Source organism: Myotis daubentonii, chromosome 3 (genome assembly GCF_963259705.1).
Source record: "Myotis daubentonii chromosome 3, mMyoDau2.1, whole genome shotgun sequence".
NCBI lineage: Eukaryota > Metazoa > Chordata > Mammalia > Chiroptera > Vespertilionidae > Myotis > Myotis daubentonii.
The window spans coordinates 196,638,089-196,658,291 of record NC_081842.1 but is presented as its reverse complement, the minus strand read 5'-3'; the positions used below and the strand labels follow the sequence as shown (position 1 = coordinate 196,658,291).

At 42.2% G+C, this 20,203-nt stretch overlaps 1 protein-coding gene across 2 annotated transcripts in view; it reads right to left on the bottom strand.

Annotated features, from left to right (window-relative positions):
• CLSPN (claspin) overlaps positions 1-10,318 on the bottom strand; it is a 28,959-nt gene extending 18,641 nt beyond the window's left edge. Inside the window, exons 1-8 of one of the 2 annotated variants that reach the window (XM_059690218.1) lie at positions 10,148-10,318; positions 6,159-6,267; positions 5,181-5,635; positions 3,037-3,198; positions 2,350-2,427; positions 1,958-2,030; positions 946-1,054; positions 214-791 (exon numbers count right to left, since the gene is read on the bottom strand). In XM_059690218.1, coding sequence (XP_059546201.1) covers positions 214-791; positions 946-1,054; positions 1,958-2,030; positions 2,350-2,427; positions 3,037-3,198; positions 5,181-5,635; positions 6,159-6,267; positions 10,148-10,171 — 1,588 coding nt within the window. In that variant the 5' untranslated portion in view covers positions 10,172-10,318. The remainder of the gene's footprint in view (positions 1-213; positions 792-945; positions 1,055-1,957; positions 2,031-2,349; positions 2,428-3,036; positions 3,199-5,180; positions 5,636-6,158; positions 6,268-10,147) is intronic. The other variant, XM_059690219.1, reaches the window with a different exon arrangement.
• Positions 10,319-20,203: the final 9,885 nt, after the last annotated feature.

The window sequence follows — 20,203 nt, the reverse complement described above, 5'->3', positions numbered from 1 at the left end:
GGAGGGACCTGCCTTCAATTTGTAAAAAAAAATGCAACATCTGTGAAGTGCAATAGGTGAAGCACAATAAAACAGGATGCCTGTACATCTGTAGAATAAGATCATGTGTGGTTGTTGGCTTCTCCTAGGTTCCCTGTCCTCCAAAGTGGCATGCAATTGAATGCCGCCTGAATAAATCACTCTGGGGAGACCCCCCACAATTCAAAGGATTACCTCTGTTGGGTTCAGGTTCTTCAAGTACCACAAAGGAATCTTCATCAGCACCCAGCCGAGGTTTAACGAAAACATCTACTCCCAGTTGCTTAAGTCTATCCAGTGTGAACCTCCTCACTTTCTCAGGCGCCACGACTGCTGCTGATTTGGTTTGCTGCCTGGGCTCTTCCACCTTCTCATCTGCTTCTTCTGTTTTTTGCAGGCCTTCTCCCTCCAGGGCATCAGGTTCAGGTGCCACATGCCCTGCAGTCTCAGACCCGTCATTGACCTTGTTCCCAAGGAAGCTGGATTCCTGCTGTGCCACTGAGCTGTCCCCAGGAGAAGGTCTAGCATCCTTCTGCTCCTGTTTCTCCTGAATTTCTGGCTCTTCACTTACCATCAGATCTTTACTGCAAGACTCATCTGGTCCAGTGGTCATCTGGAGTTCCTTGGAAACTGCAGGGAGTGCATTAGCTTCCATTTCATATCCTGCACCTGCTGTTGGCTCAGAATCTTTGCTAGGATGGTCACTGCTCATCTCAGTTGTGTTGGCAGTGTCTGTGATTTCTTTGTGATGGCTTGACTGATACTTAGACGACCTAGTGAAGGGGAAATAAGCTGGAGTTGAAAATAATTCTAAATGTGAAACATTCTCATCATTTAGCACAGAATGAACCAGTGAAATTGGTACAGAGGGTATAAGAAATCTGAACTATTTATGAAAATTATAATCACAGGAAAGAGGGTTCTTACTTTAGTAGGGCCATGGCATTTCCCTGCCAAGTGGGCCGGGGTTTACGTTTGTAGAAATCATGAATGGTTTTATTCTCAGGCATATGATACGGAAGATTAAGTGCAGACTCTACAAAATGGAAAAAACAAGCAAATCTATATACTGCATATTCTGAAATGTCGCTTTATATTCAATTAACTAAACAGTAAGCCAAAGCCATCACCAGAAATAGAAAACAATCCTGGCTTTAATAAAGACAGGATCTAAGTACAAAAGAAATCCCTGAAGACTAGTGGCTTTTTAAAAAATTCTTTATTTTTTTTTATTGTTGACAGTATTACAGATGTCCCCCAACAACCCCTTCCTTAGCTTCCCTCTTCCCAGCCCCTGCCCCACCCCAGACCTTCACCACACTATTGTCTGTGTCCATTGGTTATGCATATATGCACATAAGCTCTTTGGTTAATCTCTTCCCATCTCCCCTCTACCACCTCCTCCCACCCACTGAGATAGACCAGTGGCTTTTAACCTAGTTGTGAAATCAAACTGGTCCAGGAAGTTCTTAAAAAATACAGATTCTTGGACCCCATTTCAAGCCTATTGAGTCAGACTTTCTGTGGAGGCTAAGAATTTACATATTTGTAAAGTTCCCAAAGGGATTCTGATGCAGCTGGTCCATAGAAAACCATGAAAATCAAAAAACCTCCCAGGAGCATTTAAGATCTTCCTTTCCAGCATGTCATCAATTTGGCTCAAACGAACTGAAATAAACGCATAAAACTTCTAAAAAAAGAGCAAAAACAAAAAAGACTTTCCTCCTTACCGCGACTATAGTTCTGAAAATTTTCTGTTTGTAGTAATGTCCCAGGGGCTTCAGAACAATAGCCATCCACCAAGATCCATTCTAAACTTGATATTACAACCCAACTCATATTAGCAGGAGTGTTAAACAAGCAAAAATCCCTATCTAAATTGAGCTTACAAAGAAATATTGTGATTTGCCTCCAAGTTTACTGTACCGATTTGGATTACCTCGAATAAGGCGCTGAGTCTCACTGTGTAGCTTCTTTAATGCTTCCTTACTTAACTTGGCTGCCTTCCTCTCCTTAAAGAAAACAAAAAGTGAGAGTACATTAATGCTACGCATAGACATTCAGAAAGAGTTCGCTCTTTTCAAGAAAAGAGGACGGAGAGGTAATAGTAAGCACAAATAAGCTCAATACAATATTAACCAAGGAGTTCATTCATTTGCAAGTCACAAAGAATTCAATTCAATCCATATTTGTGTCCCTCCTATGTACAAAGCATTATCTTGGGTACCAGGAAAATATGATAAACATGATAAAATATTATCCCTGAGAAATTCACAATCTCCTGGGGAAAGAGACCACATGACAGCTATATAGTACGGGGCTCCACCTCACCTTCCTCATGGTGCCTTTTGATAACTCACTTTCTTCTTCATATGAAGAAATGCCACTCTCCAAAGATAGTTGCTTTTTCTAAAAGAGATGACAAGTTAAATAATAGGGACAAAAATAAAACTGAAATAAGCTTACTCAAAGATTGCTTTTATGCTCCAACATTACATCATGCTACATTAGTAATATGTCAATAATTATCAAATAGAAAATTTTAAACATAGCACACTATAATGCCTAGAAAACAAATTAGATGTTTCAAATGGAGTTTGGGCTCTCATTTCTTATACCTCTGTGTTACATCTTTCCCTAAGGAGAGACAATGACTCCCAGGAACCGAGAGATAACCTTAGGAAAAACAATTATGCTCCCAATCACTCAGGATAACAATGCTTTTGACTGATATGTCTCTTTTATACCCTTCCTGAAACCCTATTGGTTCATTTCTTAGAGGCCACACAGTTATGAAATTTACATCTCTGCCCCTTATTTCTCTGCCTCTTACACAACACAAAGTATCTTATTCGCCCTCCCCTCAACATTTCTATGAGGGCAATCAAAAATACTAGTTTCCCAACAAGTTAGCATGTCTATCACTTTAAAAAAATTAAGGTTCCAAAAGTAAGTCAGAAAATAACGCAAAACTTAAAAGCAAGAGGGTAGCTCTTACTGCAATAATCTTTTACTTGCCTTGTGTTTTTTTACTTTATTTTTCACAGCTGCCCTTATGGATTCTAACGATTCTTCATCTTCCAATGAAGAGTTATTTTCCTCCTCCAACCCAGTTTCAAAAAGATCTTCATCCACAAGAAGACAGCCACTATCAGTAAATGGCTGTTTCACATTGTCTTCCTGGATAATGCGTAAAGAAAAAGCAAAATCCAATCATTTCAAAATCCAATTTCACAACACAAGGCAATCTGGAACAAGCCAGAAAAAGCCCATGTTTCACCAACAGACAAATACATGGCATTCTAGAACATCCTCACTGGTTCCTAACACATAGTCAGCCCTTGAAGTCCAGGCTGTGATTTTATGCAAACTGTCTAAAACTAACTTACAAAACAGTAAATATTTTTGAAAAGTCAATTAAAAACTTATTAAGCAACTAGTCTATAAAACTTGAGGATGTTTTCTAGTCAGCAAGCAAGATTTCTGACTGATAAACGCATGAAAAATACTTTTTTGAAATTAACTTTCAGAGATCAGAAATCCATATATTTGGAAGTGTCCTTCATGCATATGAAATGGAAAATGGCACCAAGTTTTAAATCACATACCTCATTATTCACAATGCAAAAACAATCAACTCAAAGCTGTATTCTAAATGCAGAAAAACCTCAAGAACTAAAAACAACCCTTTCCAAAATGTTAATCTGCATTAGGAATAGCAAATTGTTCTTTAAAAGGTACCTAATTTGCCTGGCTGGTGTGGCTCAGTGGTTGAGCATCGACCCATAAACCAGGGGGTCACGGTTCGATTCCCAGTCAGGGTACATACTGGGGGCTGCAGGCTAGATCCTCGGTGGGGGGTGTGCGGGAGGCAGGCAATCAATGATTCTCTCTCATCATTGATGTTTCTATCTCTCTCTTCCTCTCCCTTCCTCTCTCTGAAATCAATAAAAAATATCTTTATATATCTTTTTTTTTTAAATATATTTTATTGATTTTTTACAGAGAGGAAGGGAGAGAGATAGAGAGTTAGAAACATCGATGAGAGAGAAACATCGATCAGCCGCCTCCTGCACATCTCCTACTGGGGATGTGCCCGCAACCCAGGTACATGCCCTTGACCAGAATCGAACCTGGGACCTTTCAGTCCACAGGCCGACGCTCTATCCACTGAGCCAAACTGGTTTTGGCATCTTTATATATCTTTTAAATATATTTTTATCCCCAGTAGGGGGTGTGCCACCTACACACCCCCTACTGGGGATCAAGCCCACAACCCAGGCATGTGCCCTTGACTGGAATCGAACCCGGGACCCTTCAGTCCATAGACCAACGCTCTATCCACTGAGCCAAACCTGCTAGGTCAGTAGTCAGCAAACTCATTAGTCAACAGAGCCAAATATCAACAGTACAACGACTGAAATTTCTTTTGGGAGCCAAATTTTTTAAACTTAAATTATATAGGTAGGTACATTGTTAGTAACTTAATTAGGGTACTCCTAAACTGGCCTTTGCTAAAAACGTCCTCAATCCATCCTCCCTTCCAACTCTCCCATCCATACTCGTCTTGTATACTTATTTTGTCTATCTCCTTTTGTTCATCCTCTCTATATGTCCAAACCATCTCAACATGCCTAAAAAAATGCTTCATTTTATAATAAAGCCACCATCACAAAATAATTACAATTCTTAAATTGATGACAAAAATACCTGTAGAATTTGCAGCTGGTTGGAAAAATACAGGTAACTTTATGCTTCAAGTAGGTGCTTTTGTCACCCACGAGCGCTTTGCAGACACGACTAACACTAACCACTGCACAATGAGACTGCTGACAGACTGGCTCACTCAACTCGAGCATGAATTGCACTCACCTCCCGGCGCTGCATATCCCGCGGCCCGCCTGTGCCCAGTCTCCTGTCGCCCAACCGACCGCCACCCCCCACTTCTTCTAACGCCACTTCTTCAAAATAGACTCGCCCAGGCCGAAAACTGACTTCTGCGCATGGGCCACGAAGTTTCAATCGCATTGTACGTGTGCCCCGCACGTGGTATTTTGTGAAGAGCCACAGTCAAGGGGCCAAAGAGCCGCATGTGGCTCGCGAGCCGCGGTTTGCTGACCACTGAGCTAGGGCAATAAAAAAATATATATTTTAAAATGTACCTCGTTTTTTGTTTCCTTCTTTTTTAGCTGCCTAATTTTTTCCATCTTTCTCTCCTCTTTCTCCAGTTTTCTCTTTGATTTTACTTTTGCTTTCCCTTCAGTTCCTTCTTTATCACGTATGGGTTTTTTGGAAATCTTTCTACTAGCTGTAAAGTCCACGGAGTTTTCAGGTTGACAGCCCAGCTCTAAGGAAGATGTCACTTGGGTTTCAAGATTTTCCTGATACAAAGACTCTTCCTCCTCCATGTCACTTTCATCACTGTCTGCCAGAGTTTTGTACATCCTTCTGGCTTTCCCATTTTTTCCAGCATATAAGTTCTCTTTATTTTCCTCTTCGACAATGTCATAGGTAGCTTTCTCTGGAGAGGCATTTGGTTCTTCTCTTTCAGAATCACTGTCTTGTAGCACCTTCCTGCTTTTCAATTTCTTACTCACAAATATCTCTTCATCAGAATCTGAAGGAAACACAAATGTTTTTTTAGCAGTCTGCTGTCATTTGGGCTTTCTCCTAGTTCCACTAAACCTATCCAATCATCCAAAAATATATCCAATTATCCAAGTGATATATCACCTTGTAAAATTATGTAACTATCACTAAGAACTGACTGTAGCAAAACAAATCTAAAAGTTACATTAGGAAAACATTTTCATTAGAAAAATGTCTCATTGAAAAATGTAATTACTGTATATATCTTTACAACAGGAAAAGTTGTTCTAATCATTCTGGAAGGTGTTAAAAATTCTTTATTGTGGGATAAATGCATTCAACCAGGCAATGTGGTAGCTTCTTGACATTTTATATATTCAGTAATATAACAGAAATTATTATTCTCAAAAGGGTACAACACAACTATTTTGCTTTTATAATAAAAATGATAAAGTTGGGCATTAATAACTTAATAAGTCAAGAGAATAATAAAATTAATCCAATTCAAGCCCCTACATTCTATTTCTAAAAATAAAAGTACTATTACAAACCTCCTTCACTCAAGGGTCCAATTGTTTCATAGCTGCCCAGTCCACTGTCGAAAGGACTATCTGTTTCTTCTTGTGAAATGAGTTTTAAATCATTGATTTCTAGGTGAACCTATATCAATGAGAATACATTTTGCATTAACCAACAGGTTACAAAAAACTCTAAGTACATTATGATACACAAAGCATTATGGGGTCATCAGGCTGAAATAAGGGGAAAAAAACAAACAATTCAAGGGTTCAATGAAGAGATGACAACCCTAGCCAGTTTAGCAAAGTGGATAGATTGTAGGTGTGTGGATTGAAGGGCCTCAGGTTCAATTCTGGTCAAGGGCACGTACCTGGGTTGCAGGCTTGATCCCCGGCCCTGGTCAGACATGTGCAGGAGGCAACCAACGGGTATCTCTCTCCCATCGATGTTTCTCTCTCTGTGTCTCTCCCCTCCCTTCCACTCTCTCTAAAAATCAATGGTAAAAATATCTTTGGGTAAGGATTAACAAAGAGAGAGAGAGAGAGAGAGAGAGAGAGAGAGAGAACATTAAGAATTACCGGACATGCCCTAGCTGGTTTGGCACAATGGGTAGAGTGTCGGCCTGTGGACTTGAAGGGTCCCGGGTTCAATTCTGGTCAAGGGCACATGCCCAGGTTGCAGGCTTGAATCCCCAGTGTGGGGCGTGCAGGAGACAGCCGATCAATGATTCTCCCTCATCATTGATGTATCTATCTCTCTCTCCCTCTCTCTTCCTCTCTGAAATCAATAAAAATATATTTTAAAAAAAGAATTACTGGACCAAAAACCAAAAGAAAAATCATTGTTCACCTTTAAAGCAATCTATAGAACCAAATCTTTTTTTTAATCCTCATCCAAGGATATGTTTGTGTGCTTTTTATTTTAGAAAAGAAGAAAGGGAGAGAAACACTGATGTGAAAAACATCAATTGGTTGCCTCTCATACGCGCCTCAACTGGGGGTCAAACCTGCAACCTAGGTATATGCTCTGACCGGGAACTGAACCCACAACCTTTCAGTGTATGGGACAATGCTCCAAACAACTGAACCACACCATCCAGGGCAAAACCAACTCTTTATATTGAATACAGTAGATCCTCCTTATCAACAGTTTTACTTTTCCATAATTTTAGTTACCCATGGTCAATCGAGGTCAGAAAATATTAAGTGGAAAATTCCAGAAATAATTCATAAGTTTTAAATTGCATACCATTCTGAGTAGCATGATGGAATCTCACAACATCCCACTTTGTCCCACTCAGAACATGAATCATCCCTTTGTCCAGTGTATTCATGCTGTATATACAATTCACCTTTTAGACACTTAGTAGCCACCTCAGTTATCAGATCTACTGTCACAGTACCACAGTACTTATGTTCAAATAACCCTTATTTACTTAATAATAGCACCGGAGTAGTGATGCTGGCAATTCAGATACGCCAAAGAGGAGCCATAAAGTGCTTTCTTTAAGGGGGAGTGCAGGAGGCAGCCGATCAATGATTCTCTCTCCCTTTTTCTCTGAAATCAATAAAAATATATTTTTAAAAAAGAGAGATGCAATCCAGGTGTGGGACTCGTTATAAGGCAAACTATGTGGTTCCTTTTCTATTTTCATTGAATTTACTGGCATGACATCTATAATAATAAAAGCATAATATGCTAATTAGACCAGACAGCCGAACGACCTTCCGGACGTCATTCCAGACGTCCTTCCGGACAAAGCCTCGGCAGCGGGAGCTGAGGCAGAGGTGGTTAGGGGCGATCAGGCAGGCAAGCAGAGGGGTTAAGGGAGATCAGGCAGGCAGGCAGAGTGGTTAGGGGCGATCAAGCAGGCAGGCAGAGGCAGTTAGGGGCGATGAGGCAGGCAGGCGAGTGGTTAGGGGCGATGAGGCAGACAGGCGAGCGGTTAGGAGTCAGTGGTCCTGGATTACGAGAGGGTGCAGGCCGGGCTGAGGGGACCCTCCCTCCCCCATGCACCAATTTTGTGCACCAGGCCTCTAGTTAGTTAATAAAATCATACAGATTTCAAGTACACAATTCTATAAAACATCATCTGTATATTGTATTACATGTTCACTACCCAAAGTCAAGCCTGCTTCCCTCACCATTTATCCCCCCTTTGCCCTCTTTTACCAGCCCCAACTCTATGTTGTTTCTTTAACAATAATTTGAAGAAAACAAGAGAAGGAGGGAGACCTATAAAGAGTTGAGGTATATACATACACTTACATATCAACAATTGCAAGTGCAGACTTTCTATGGATCCTAATTCAGAGAGCATATGTGTGTGTGTGTGTGTGAAGGAAATCTGAACAGACTAGACAGTCAGGCAAAAATTCTAAATGTTTGAGGTGTTGTAATAATATTGTGGTTATTTTTTGGAAAGGCTTTACCACTTAAAGATGTATAATGAAATATTTGTGGATGAAATAATGTCTAGAATTTGCTCCTAAAATAATCCAGTAAGGAGGAAATGGGTGGGGATATAAATAAGATTGGCATGATTTTTTTTCCTCACAGATGTTTTCTTTTTTGATGTTCTTTTCTTTTTTTTATTTTATTGATTTTTTACAGAGAGGAAGGGAGAGGGAGAGAGAAGGTTAGAAACATCGATGAGAGAGAAACATTGATTCAGCTGCCTCCTGCACACTCCCTACTGGGGATGTGCCCACAACCAAGGTACATGCCCCTGACCGGAATCGAACCTCGGACCCTTCAGTCCGCAGGCCGACGCTCTATCCACTGAGCCGAACCGGTTAAGGCAAGATTGGCATGATTTTTATGTTTGAAAATTTCTAAACAAAACTATTTTAAAAGTTACAAGTAAAAAAAAAAAAAAAAAACCTAAGGAGAGGTGTCTTAGGTGACTTGGACAGTTAGTGACCAAGTCGCCCTAGACGCCAGGTCTCCAACCTCCTTGGCGTTGTTAGGGCTCTGAGCCAACTAAATAAGGGGGATGATATTAACATCTGTCATGTAGTAGGCACCGAGGCCTCACGTTAATGCTTCTCCAACAACTCTTAAATTGACTTCAATGTTGATACAATTATTAAATAGCTAAAGAGAACATGCACTGAATAACCACCGAGGAGAATCATGTATTTGCTGATGGTCCTTCCAACAGCACAAGACAGGTAAGTCTATTCGCTCTGTTTGTGGATCTGGAAACTGCATAAGGGTAACCACACAACTCAATACAAGATACTGTTAGTTAACCATTTTATTCAGTTTGCAGCAGGATCGGCAAGGGTGGTGCAAGTTTAGGGCCAGATATTGTCTTTATTTAAAAGTCTGTTATTTTATTCAATATCAAGTCATGGGATTTTTTGGTATTCATTTTTATTTTTTTAATGTTGCTTTAAAATATCATCTTGATTACTGAGTTTTTTGGCGTCTCCTTACATTTTGCTCCCAAGGGGAGAATCTCACCCAGGTCCCGCCCCAGAGGAGAACACAGGACTGTGAACAGCAGTTCCTGTGCCCAGTTCCGCCAGCGATCAGCGAGTACAGCCCCTTCCCGATGACCGCAAAGGCCCCTTCCAGACGCAATTAGAACTCCCGCCGTCCATTTACAGAGTCCTGCCCCGCATCCCCGCGGCCCGGTTCGGCTCCGGCCCTTCCTCTTTCCGGACGCGGCAAGAGGAAAAGCACCCACAGCAGGAAACGCGCCAAAGGGGAGGGAAGGCGGGACAGACTGAGGAGGAGCTGGGCGGCCGGCTGCGCGCGCCACGAAGACGCGGAGCAACACGGCCTACAGGACGGAGGCGCGGAAACCCCGACGTGGGCACTGGACCGCGAGACGGTGGGGCCGGGGGTGGGGGTGTTTTCCCTCCGGGACTGCGAGGCCGAGCCTCCCGGTGCACGCCGGGAACTGTAGTTCTCCCAGCCTCCGCGACCCATTCCACCGCACTCGACCGCCGCCCCCCGGTCCCCTTCAGCGCCGACCTCCGCAACCGCGATGGAGACATTTGCCTGAACTCACCTCGGAAGGCACTAAGCCCGTCATGACTTCGGCCTCTCCAGCGCTTTGCTCGGGACGAAACAGGTCCCCGGCTCCCTCAGCCGCGGCGCAGCTGCTCCCGCCGTATTCAACCCGGCAGCGACTTGGGAGCTTTCGCGCCTACCCGGCGTGGAGGTACCGCCCGTGACGATTTGCACCAATCCAGAGGTGACTTTCTACTAGAGGCCACGCCCCCATTCCGTTCTACCAATCATGAAGCGCCTTCGGCCAATTCCCCACAAGTGTAATGTGGTTGGGTTGGCGGGTCGCGGCTCCTCAGGTCAAGTGAACCTGGAGGCGGCCGAAGGGGTTCTGGCTGCGGGGGTGTCGGGGTGTCGGGCCCTCTGGCCTTGCAAGATGGTACCATTCGAGTGGTGGACTTCGACCTTTGGTCTTGCCACTGCGCGATAGTTTCCATCAAGCAGCGATTTGAGGAGTAAGTTCCTGCTCCAGGTAAGAAGTGGGGAGAAGATCTGTGGACACCAGAGGGCATCCCTAACCTGTACTGGAGTCCAGCGCCCATGAGTGATTTCTCCAGGACCATCCTACCTGCTCCTTCTTGTATACGGCACGCATACCAGTGAACATCAAAAGAGAAAAATTCGGGGAGGCTGCTCAGATACTAAGGAATATCCTTGTGTTACCTTTATAATTCTACTTAAGATTAATTCAGGATGCAGAAAAGACCCATTCATCCCACTCCTAGGCTCTTTGGATAAGGCAGGAAAAATAAAAATAAAAAGTGTGGAATCAGACTAATCCCAGACAATTCTAACCCCTTGTTGCTGTGCTGGTTACTCTCTTTTAGCCATTCTCTGTCGTTCCTTATCCTGTGCATCCAGGAGAGGCTGGCTTCGCCCACACTGCATTCCTGAGCGCCCTGGCCCTCTGACTTCAGGTGGAGGCAAGCTACTGGAAGGCACTTTACAAGATTACTGTCAGGAGGCGATCCGCAGGCACCAAAAGGAAAGTTCACAGCAGTTCCCGCTTCCACTTCACCCCCCAGGGCCCTAACCACTGGTCGGTTGACCAGCTCATCCCAATTTTCCCAGGACTTTCTCGGTTTTAGCACTGAAAGACTCACCTCCCAGGAATCTCCTCCATCCCAGGCAAACCAGGATAGCTGGTCACCCTTCCCACTGGCCTGCTCTTCCACGTCCCCACAGTTAGCTGAGTTCAGATAAGCGGTCTCATCTTCATTCCTTCACCTCCTCACCACTTCTCCACCCACTTCTGCCACCCCACCCCCCAACAAGAGCCGATCACCCATTCTCTTCTCTCACATCTCAGTCTACCCACCTTCTCACCCACTCTGTTATTAAGTCCTCCGTCGAGGATTCCCACATGTACCTCTGTAGCACTCCTCCCTCATGTTTGGAGGGCTAACATTTACTGGGGAGTTGCCCTATGACAGAAACACTTGCAAGAATTTTGCAAACATTATTTACTTAATCTTCAGAGTAACTTTGTAAGGTAAGTAATGTTACTGTCTCCATTTTAGTAGATGAGGAAACTAAACCTTTAAAACGCTAGTAACTGGTGGAGCCAGTATGCACAGCCTGTTCAGTCTGACTCCGGAGTTCATACTCCTCAGAAAGACCTTGCCTGAGTGCCCTCTACATTCTCCCTCTGTCCCCTGTTTTGGTTTCCCTGGTAATACTCACCTTTGCCTAAAATTTTCTATTGGTATAGTGTTGCTCCAAGAAGACAAGCACTTTGTTGCCTTTAACACCATATCCTCACTATCTAGAATAATCCTTCTCAAAGTTAAGCATGCGTCAGAATGATGTGAAGGGCTGGTAAAAACAGACTGTTTGACCCCCACTCCCAGAGTTTCTGATTCAGTACGTCTCATGTGGGGCCTAAGAATTTGCATTTCTAACAAGTTGTCAGGTGATGCTAATGCAGCTGATATGAAGACCACACTTTGAGAACCACACTTTAGAACAGCGGTTCTCAACCTGTGGGTCGCTACCCCTTTGGGGGTCGAATGACCCTTTCACAGGGGTCGCCTAAGACCATCGGAAAACACATATATAATTATATATTGTTTTTGTGATTAATCACTATGCTTTAATTATGTTCAATTTGTAACAATAAAAATACATCCTGCATATCAGATATTTACATTACGATTCATAACAGTAGCAAAATTACAGTTATGAAGTAGCAACGAAAATAATTTTATGGTTGGGGGTCACCACAACATGAGGAACTGTATTAAAGGGTCACAGCATTAGGAAGGTTGAGAACCACTGCTTTAGAACCTGCCTGGCTCATGGTAGGAAAGTCAATCCATACTTGTTGAACTAATTAATCCAGTCACTTACCAACTGTTATATTATTACTAGAGGCCTGATGCATGAAATTCATGCAAGAGTAGGTCTTTGCAGTCGTAGCCTCGATCCCTTGAAGCTGCAGGTGGCTGCCTGGATCCTTCCCTCACAGGCCCCGGCTTCATCTGGAATGAAATCCAGAAGGATGTCTGGTCTAATTAGCATATTATGCTTTTATTATTATAGATTGAACCCCCTCTGGAAGTGAATATATTAAATAATACTACTGATATTAGCATTTTTCATAAGGAATTAGCATTTTTCTCTCTTTATAGAGCACCTCTTCAGTCACCAAAGAAGCTAAGAAAAAGAGCTCTGATTTGGACAATGGGTGAAAGGGGTGAGCTAGGAAGGGAAACCTTTTATTCTATATATTAACTTGTGTCAAGCTAAAGGGAGTCTGTAATTGGAATGAGCAGTCTGTATTCTCAGTTTTGGTGAGTGGCACCATAACCCATCACTCACCAATTCAGAAACCTGAAAGTCTTCTTGACTCCTCTCTATGTCTTGGCTCTCAAGGTTAATTATCCAAAAAGCTCTGCGTATGAAGTTGATAGATGGCAACAAGGGAAAGATCTCAATGTTCACTCTGCAGGGATAAGTCTGAACTTGTCCCACAAATGACTTTGTGACCTTGGGGAAGACATTTAATTTCTCAGAACCTTGTTTTATCCATTTGAAATTAGAAAACTTTGGATTTGAGGTCATGATTCTCAAATGGGTTTAAATGATAGAGTACCTAGAAGTAAGGTCCTCTGTAGGAAATGCTTCATAGTACTGACACATTCAACCTGGTCATATAAGTCAGGAAACATTTTCACTAGTAGGATCTATTAGTATATCATTCGAAAATTAATATAAAAATTCAATTCTGAAATTATCCTATAGAATAAAATGCTAATATGCAAAGTGTCCCTACTGGTGGGAGTTCAACCGACTGGGTGTTATACGTGCACTGACCACCAGGGGGCAGCATGGACCATGGCCGGTGCCTGTGATGTGGCGTTGGCAGCAGTGGAGGCGCTGCTGGCCCTGATGGGCCCCGATGGGAACAAGGTGGGATAGTGGAGCAGATGAGTGGGTGGTGCCAGGCCAAGGTGGGTGTGAGCAGGGGCCCCCCCGATTGCCCCGCCAGTTGCCCCACAGATCAGCCCTGATTGCTGGCCAGGCCTAGGGACCCTACCTGTGCAAGAATTTCGTGCACCAGGCCTCTAGTATATCTATGAAATAATAAGCAATGTAATTTAACATATTCAGCCCATTCTAAATTTATATTTGCTTGCTGGAAGGCAAACAAAAGCAGATTCCAAAGGTTTGTGAAAGTTTGAAGGGAAAACATTGATTAAATCATATCTTGTGAAAGCTTGAAGGGAAAACATTAATTAAATCATATCTTTTAGTTGATTTTTTCTGAAAAAAGAGAACAGCTTATGGAGAACAGCTACCATATTAAAGTTTTAGTACTAGCATTCCTCTGGAGTAAGGTGTGAGAACCACTTGCTTTTCTAAAGTCCTATGTCAGTAGGACTTCAAAAGTCTAGTTTTTAGATTCCTTCATTTGTAGATAAGCACTGCCACCTCGTGGCAGGATTTTGTCATGTCAGTTCACCTATCTTTTTTTTTTAATTTAAAAGGTATTCAAAGAGTTGTTTAAACTTTCCTTTGGTGCAATGAAATAATCGCATCTCTCAGAATCTGCTTTTAAAAATTCGTACTGTAATCCCATACAATTATGAAGCTTATTTTGGAGAGTGTGCTGCTTGAAGGCCCGGACTGTTTTTCTTGCTTAATGTAGTACCCACTGACCTTTAAAAATGTCACAGGACCTGACACATAGTGGGTGTTTACTGGATAATTGTGGAATAAATGATTAAAATACTATGGCCTGAAAAACAAAACCAAGCAACACCGGGGCGTTTTGCCAAGGCATGACAGCACACACACACACACACCATCAGCTTCTTGTATAACTTTTGGCCACCTAAAGTACCTATAAAATATTCATCCACTCATTCAACATTCAACAAACCTTAAGCACCCATTTTAAGCCTACGCTAGACACGGAAAACACAAAGATAAGTAAAATACAGTCTTATTCTCAGACAGGTTTCCATTGCTGGCTGGAGACAGGCAAGCAAACCAGCTGTGTAATAGTGGAAGTATGTACAATAGCTCTGGGGCCCCAAGCGAGGGGCAACTGACTTTGCCTGGGGTAAGTCAGGAGGCGACGACTCCCGAACTGAGTTTCAAAATGGACTGGAGTTCTCCAGGCTGGCACAAGGAGGAAAAGGCATTCCAGGTATGTGTAGGGGCTTGATAAAGCATGTTGTGTTTGGGGAACTGAAAGTAGGTCAGTATGACTGGAGCATAGGATGTGTGTGTGTGGTAGGGGTGAGGATGGCCAGCACAAAGGCTGAAAGTTAAAATGGGGGAGAAAAAGTCTAGAATGCTGTGCTTAGAATTTAGCTTTCAGACTCTATGAACTGGGCAGCTGGGGGGGGGGGGTAGGAGGGTTGTTACGAAGGAGAGCAACATGGTTAGATCTATGTCTGAGAAAGATTATTCTGGTAGCGTCTGAAGGATGGATTTGGAAGGCAATTAGACTGGAGGCAGGAAGACCAGTTGTCTAGGTGGGAGATTATAAGGACCTGAACTAGGTCAATGATAGTAACAATGGAGAGGAGGAGACAGGTTGGGAAATAGAGGCAAAATTGACAGGGCTTGTTGGACGACTAACCTTGAGGGGCAAGGGACAGTGGAGTCAGTGTGACTGTGTGACTCTCAGGCTTCTGGATTGGTTGAGTGACAGATTATGGTGCCATTCACCAAAATTGAGAATATATGTCACAAACTCCAAATTCAGACTCACTTTAGCTTGGTACAAGTTAATACGTGGAACAAAAGGTTTTCGCTTTCTAGCTCACCGCTGTCCACCAATTGTCCAAATTGGAGCTCGAGTTCTCTTCACCCCTCCGCCCCCCAACTTTTCTGGAGACTGAAGAGGTGTTTCCCAGGCACAGGCTCATCTCTCCATTCCATTGCAGCACCCAAAACCTTAATTCCATTCATATATTTTCTCTTTAATTCCATTTTCCTTTCTGGACACCTACCAGGAAAAATGTGTAAGAGGAATTCCTCTACCCTGCTTTATTCAATTTTTTTGCCTCAGGCTTTTTTAATTCAGTTTTTCTAAAAACCCAAGTGTTTTCTACGACCAACCTTTGCCTAAAGCCCTATAGAAACTGAGTGACTTGGTGGTGCCAGTGGTGTTTATGTGGACATTTGCATACTCAGGATTTGGTCAATTACGTCTCAATCACATACATATGCCTCAACCAGTCTAGGGAGACTCTGCCCATATATGTGATTTGGGGGGCAGGGGATTCTATCATAGGACAGATGGTTTCTGTTCCACACCGGCTTTGTATTACATTTTTAATTGAATGTTAATGCCTGACCCCCTTCAAGACATGCCAGATAATTCAACTGTACCTAGAAGGGTAGAGTCTTATAGGAGTAAGTAACTCCTTCAAGCACAATATAGTTAGAGTAGGGGAAAGAACACTTCCTAAGATAGGAGGTGGTACTAGGCAAACAAAACAATATTGTTCCCACTGTAGGCCCAAAGGATGGCTATAGTAGTGGTATTCATGCAGGGGCTAGATCAGGGTTGTCATAATGACCTTGCCTCTCCTGGAATTTAGTGAGTAGGGCCAAGGTTGCTAAATATCTGAGAAACACTGAAATAGGCAACAAGGAAGAGGAAGAGTATTTTAGGCAGGGGAAATGGAATGGGTAAAGGCATGGGGACATGAGTGACGGTAAGATTTTCAGGGACTTGCTCAACTAAAGCTTTATGATGATGGAATAGGAGGTAGGGGGTAAAGTGTCAAAGTTGTTCAATTAAATTGAACTCAGTAAGGATCTACAGAATGTTTTTTTGGAGCCTGAATAACTGCTAGATAATGAGGTAGAGAGAGAAAAAGCAAGGTATACTCCTTTGAGGATAAAACATGTGCACAAATAAATTACAAAGCCGATTTTTTAATGTATTTTATTGATTTTTTTTACAGAGAGGAAGGAAGAAGGATAGAGAGTTAGAAACATCGATGAGAGAGAAACATCGATTCAGCTGCCTCTTGCACACTCCCTACTGGGTATGTGCCCGCAACCAAGGTACATGCCCTTGACCGGAATCGAACCTGGGACCCTTGAGTACACAAGCTGATGCTCTATCCACTGAGCCAAACCGGTTAGGGCTATTTTTTAATCTTCATTGTTGAATTACAGATGTCCCCTCCTTTATTCTCCCCATTGCTCCCTCCACCCGAATCCCACCCCACCCAAGGCCTCACCATCCTATTGTCTGTGAGGATACAGTTTTAAACAAAGTTTCTAATCGTATATTCTTGTAGCAGAAGATAGACAATAAACAAGAAAATAAATATGTAATGTCAGGTATTGATAGTGTTTTGAAGAAAAATAAAGAATGTTAAGGGGTTAGAGGGTACACCCCAAATAGCTAAAGCAATTTTGAGAAAGAACAAAGCTGGAAGCATTATGCTCCTTGATTTCAAACCATATTACAAAGCTATAGTAATCAAACCAGTATGATATTAGCATAAAAACAGACACATTGATAAATGGAATAGAATAGAAAGCCCAGAAATAAACTCATATACATAGGGTCCTTTAACTTACAACAAAAAAGCTAGGAATATACAATGGGGAAAGAACAGTGTCTTCAATAAATGGTGTTGGGAAAACTGGACAGCTATATACGTAAGAATGGAGCTATACACTATACACTATACCAGTGGTCGGCAAACTCATTAGTCAACAGAGCCAAATATCAACAGTACAACGATTGAAATTTCTTTTGAGAGCCAAATTTTTTAAACTTAAACTATATAAGTAGGTACATTGTTATTAACTTAATTAGGGTACTCCTAAGCTGGCCTTTGCTAAAAACGTCCTCAATCTGATTGAGGTACGTTCGCTGAGGTCGACCCCTTCCAACTCTCCCATCGACATTCCTCTTATATACTTGTTTCATCTATCTCCTTTCGTTCATCCTCTCTATATGTCCAAACCATCTCAACATACCTTTCTCAATCCTCGACACTACATCTTCTTTCACTCCACAACGTTCCCTAAAATTAACTTAATAAACTTTACTTAAAGTTTTAAGTCAACTTCGCACTGTACGTGCGCGCCCGCATGTGGTATTTTGTGGAAGAGCCACACTCAAGGGGCCAAAGAGTCGCATGTGGCTCATGAGCCGCGGTTTGCCAACCACTGCACTATACCAAAAAATTAACTTGAAATAGCCCCAACCTGTGTTTCCCAGTGGTTAGAGTGTCAGCCCACATACCAAATGGTCACCGGTTTGATTTCCGGTCAAGGGCATGTACCTGGGTTGCAGATTCTATCCCGATCCACGTAGGGCATGTGCAGAAGGCAACCACTCGATGTGTCTCTCTCATGTCAATGTTTCTCTCTCACTTTGATGTCGCTCTCTCTCCTCCCTTTCCTCCTTTCAACTGTCTTTGAAAATCAATGGAAAAATATATGCTGGAGTGAGGATCAACAAAAAAAATTTAACTAGATATGGAATGAAGACTTGAACATAAGACCTGAAACCATAAAATTCCTAGAAGAAAACAGGCAGTAAGTTCCTTGACATCAGTCTTGGTGATGCTCTTTTGGATCTGACATTTAAAGCAAAGGAAACAAAAGAAAAAAATAAAGAAGTGGGTCTATATCAGTGATGGCGAACCTTTTGAGCTCGGCATGTCAGCATTTTGAAAAACCCTAACTTAACTCTGGTGCCGTGTCACATGTAGACATTTTTTGATATTTGCAACCATAGTAAAACAAATACTTATATTTTTGGTATTTATTTTATATATTTAAATGCCATTTAACAAAGAAAAATCAACCAAAAAACAGAGTTCGCGTGTCACCTCTGACACGCGTGTCATAGGTTCGCCATCACTGGTCTATATCAAACTAAAAAGCTTCTGCATAGCAAAGGAAACCATCAACAAAATGAAAAGCCAAGCTACTTAAAGGGAAAAATATTTTCAAATAATATATCTGATGAGGGGTTAATATCCAAAATATATAAAGAACTCAGACAATTCAATATCAAAATAAAAACCAATTAAAAAATGGGCAGAAGAATTGAATAGAAATCTTTCCAAAGAAAACATACAGATGGCCAATTTGGAAAGATGCTCAAATTCACTAATCATCTGGAAAATGCAAATCAAAACCACAATGATATATCACCTCATACCTGTTAGAATGGCTATCATCTAATGACAAGAAATAACAAGTGTTGGTGAGGACGTGGAGAAAAGGTGACCTTAGTGTACCATTGGTGGGATTGTAAATTGGTGCAGCCACTATGGAAAACAGTATGGAAGTTTCTAAAAAAATTAAAACTAGAACTACCATATGATTCAGCAACTTCACCTCTGTGTGTTTATCAGAAGGAAATGAAAACACTAACTTGAAAAGATATAGGCAACCCATGATCACTGCAGCACTATTGACAATAGCCAAGATATGAAAACAATCTAATTACCCATCAATTGATGAATGAATAAAGAAGATGTGGTGTATAAATAATTTTAGTTTTTTTCAGCCATAGAAAAGAATAAAATCTTGCAATTTGCAACAACAGGGATGGACCTTGAGGGCACTGTGCTAAGTGAAATAAGTCAGACAGATAAAGACAAATGCCACATGACTTTATTTATATGTGAAATCTAAAAAGCAAACTGAGCTCATAGACACAGAGAACAGATTGGTGGTTGCCAGAGGCAGAGGGTGGAAGATGGGCTAAATGAGTGAAGGGGGGTCAAAAAGTTTATTTTATAAACTTGCAGTTATAAAACAGGTCATTAGAAAGCACTGTACAATGTGGTGACTGTAATTAATAATACAGTGTTGCATATTTCAAAGTTGCTAAGAGAGTAGGTCTTAAAAGTTCTCATCACAATGCCTGGCTGGCATGGCTCAGGGGTTGATCATTGACCTATGAGCCAGGAGGTCACAGTTCGATTCCCGGTCAGGACATATGCCGGGGTTGTGGGCTCGATCCCCAGTGTGGGCGTGCAGGAGTCAGCCTATCAGTGATTCTCATCATTGATGTTTCTATCTCTCTTTCCCTCTCCCTTCCTCTCTGAAATCAGTAAATTTAAAAAAATTCTCATCACAAGAAAAAAAATTCTGTAACTATGTATGGTGACAGATGTTACATAGACTTGTGGTGATCATTTCATGATATTTACAAATATTGAGTCATTTTGTTGTATACCTGAAACTAATATAATGTTACTAGAGGCCCAGTGCATGAAATTCATGCACAGGTGGGGGGTGTCCCTCAGCCCAGCCTGCACCCTCTCCAATCTGGGACCCTTTGAGGGATGTCCGACTGCCCGTTTAGGTCCGATTCCTAAACGGGCAGTCGGACATCCCTCACACAATCCAGGTCTGCTGGATCCCAACTGCTCGCCTGCCTGCCTGCCTGATTGCCCCTAACCGCTTCTGCCTGCCAGTCTGGTCACCCCTAACTGCCCTCCCCTGCTGGCCTGATCGCCCACAGCTGCCCTCCCCTGCAGGCCGTCTTGTGGTGGCCATCTTGTGTGTTGGAGTTGTGGTCAATTTGCATATTACCTCTTTATTAGATAGG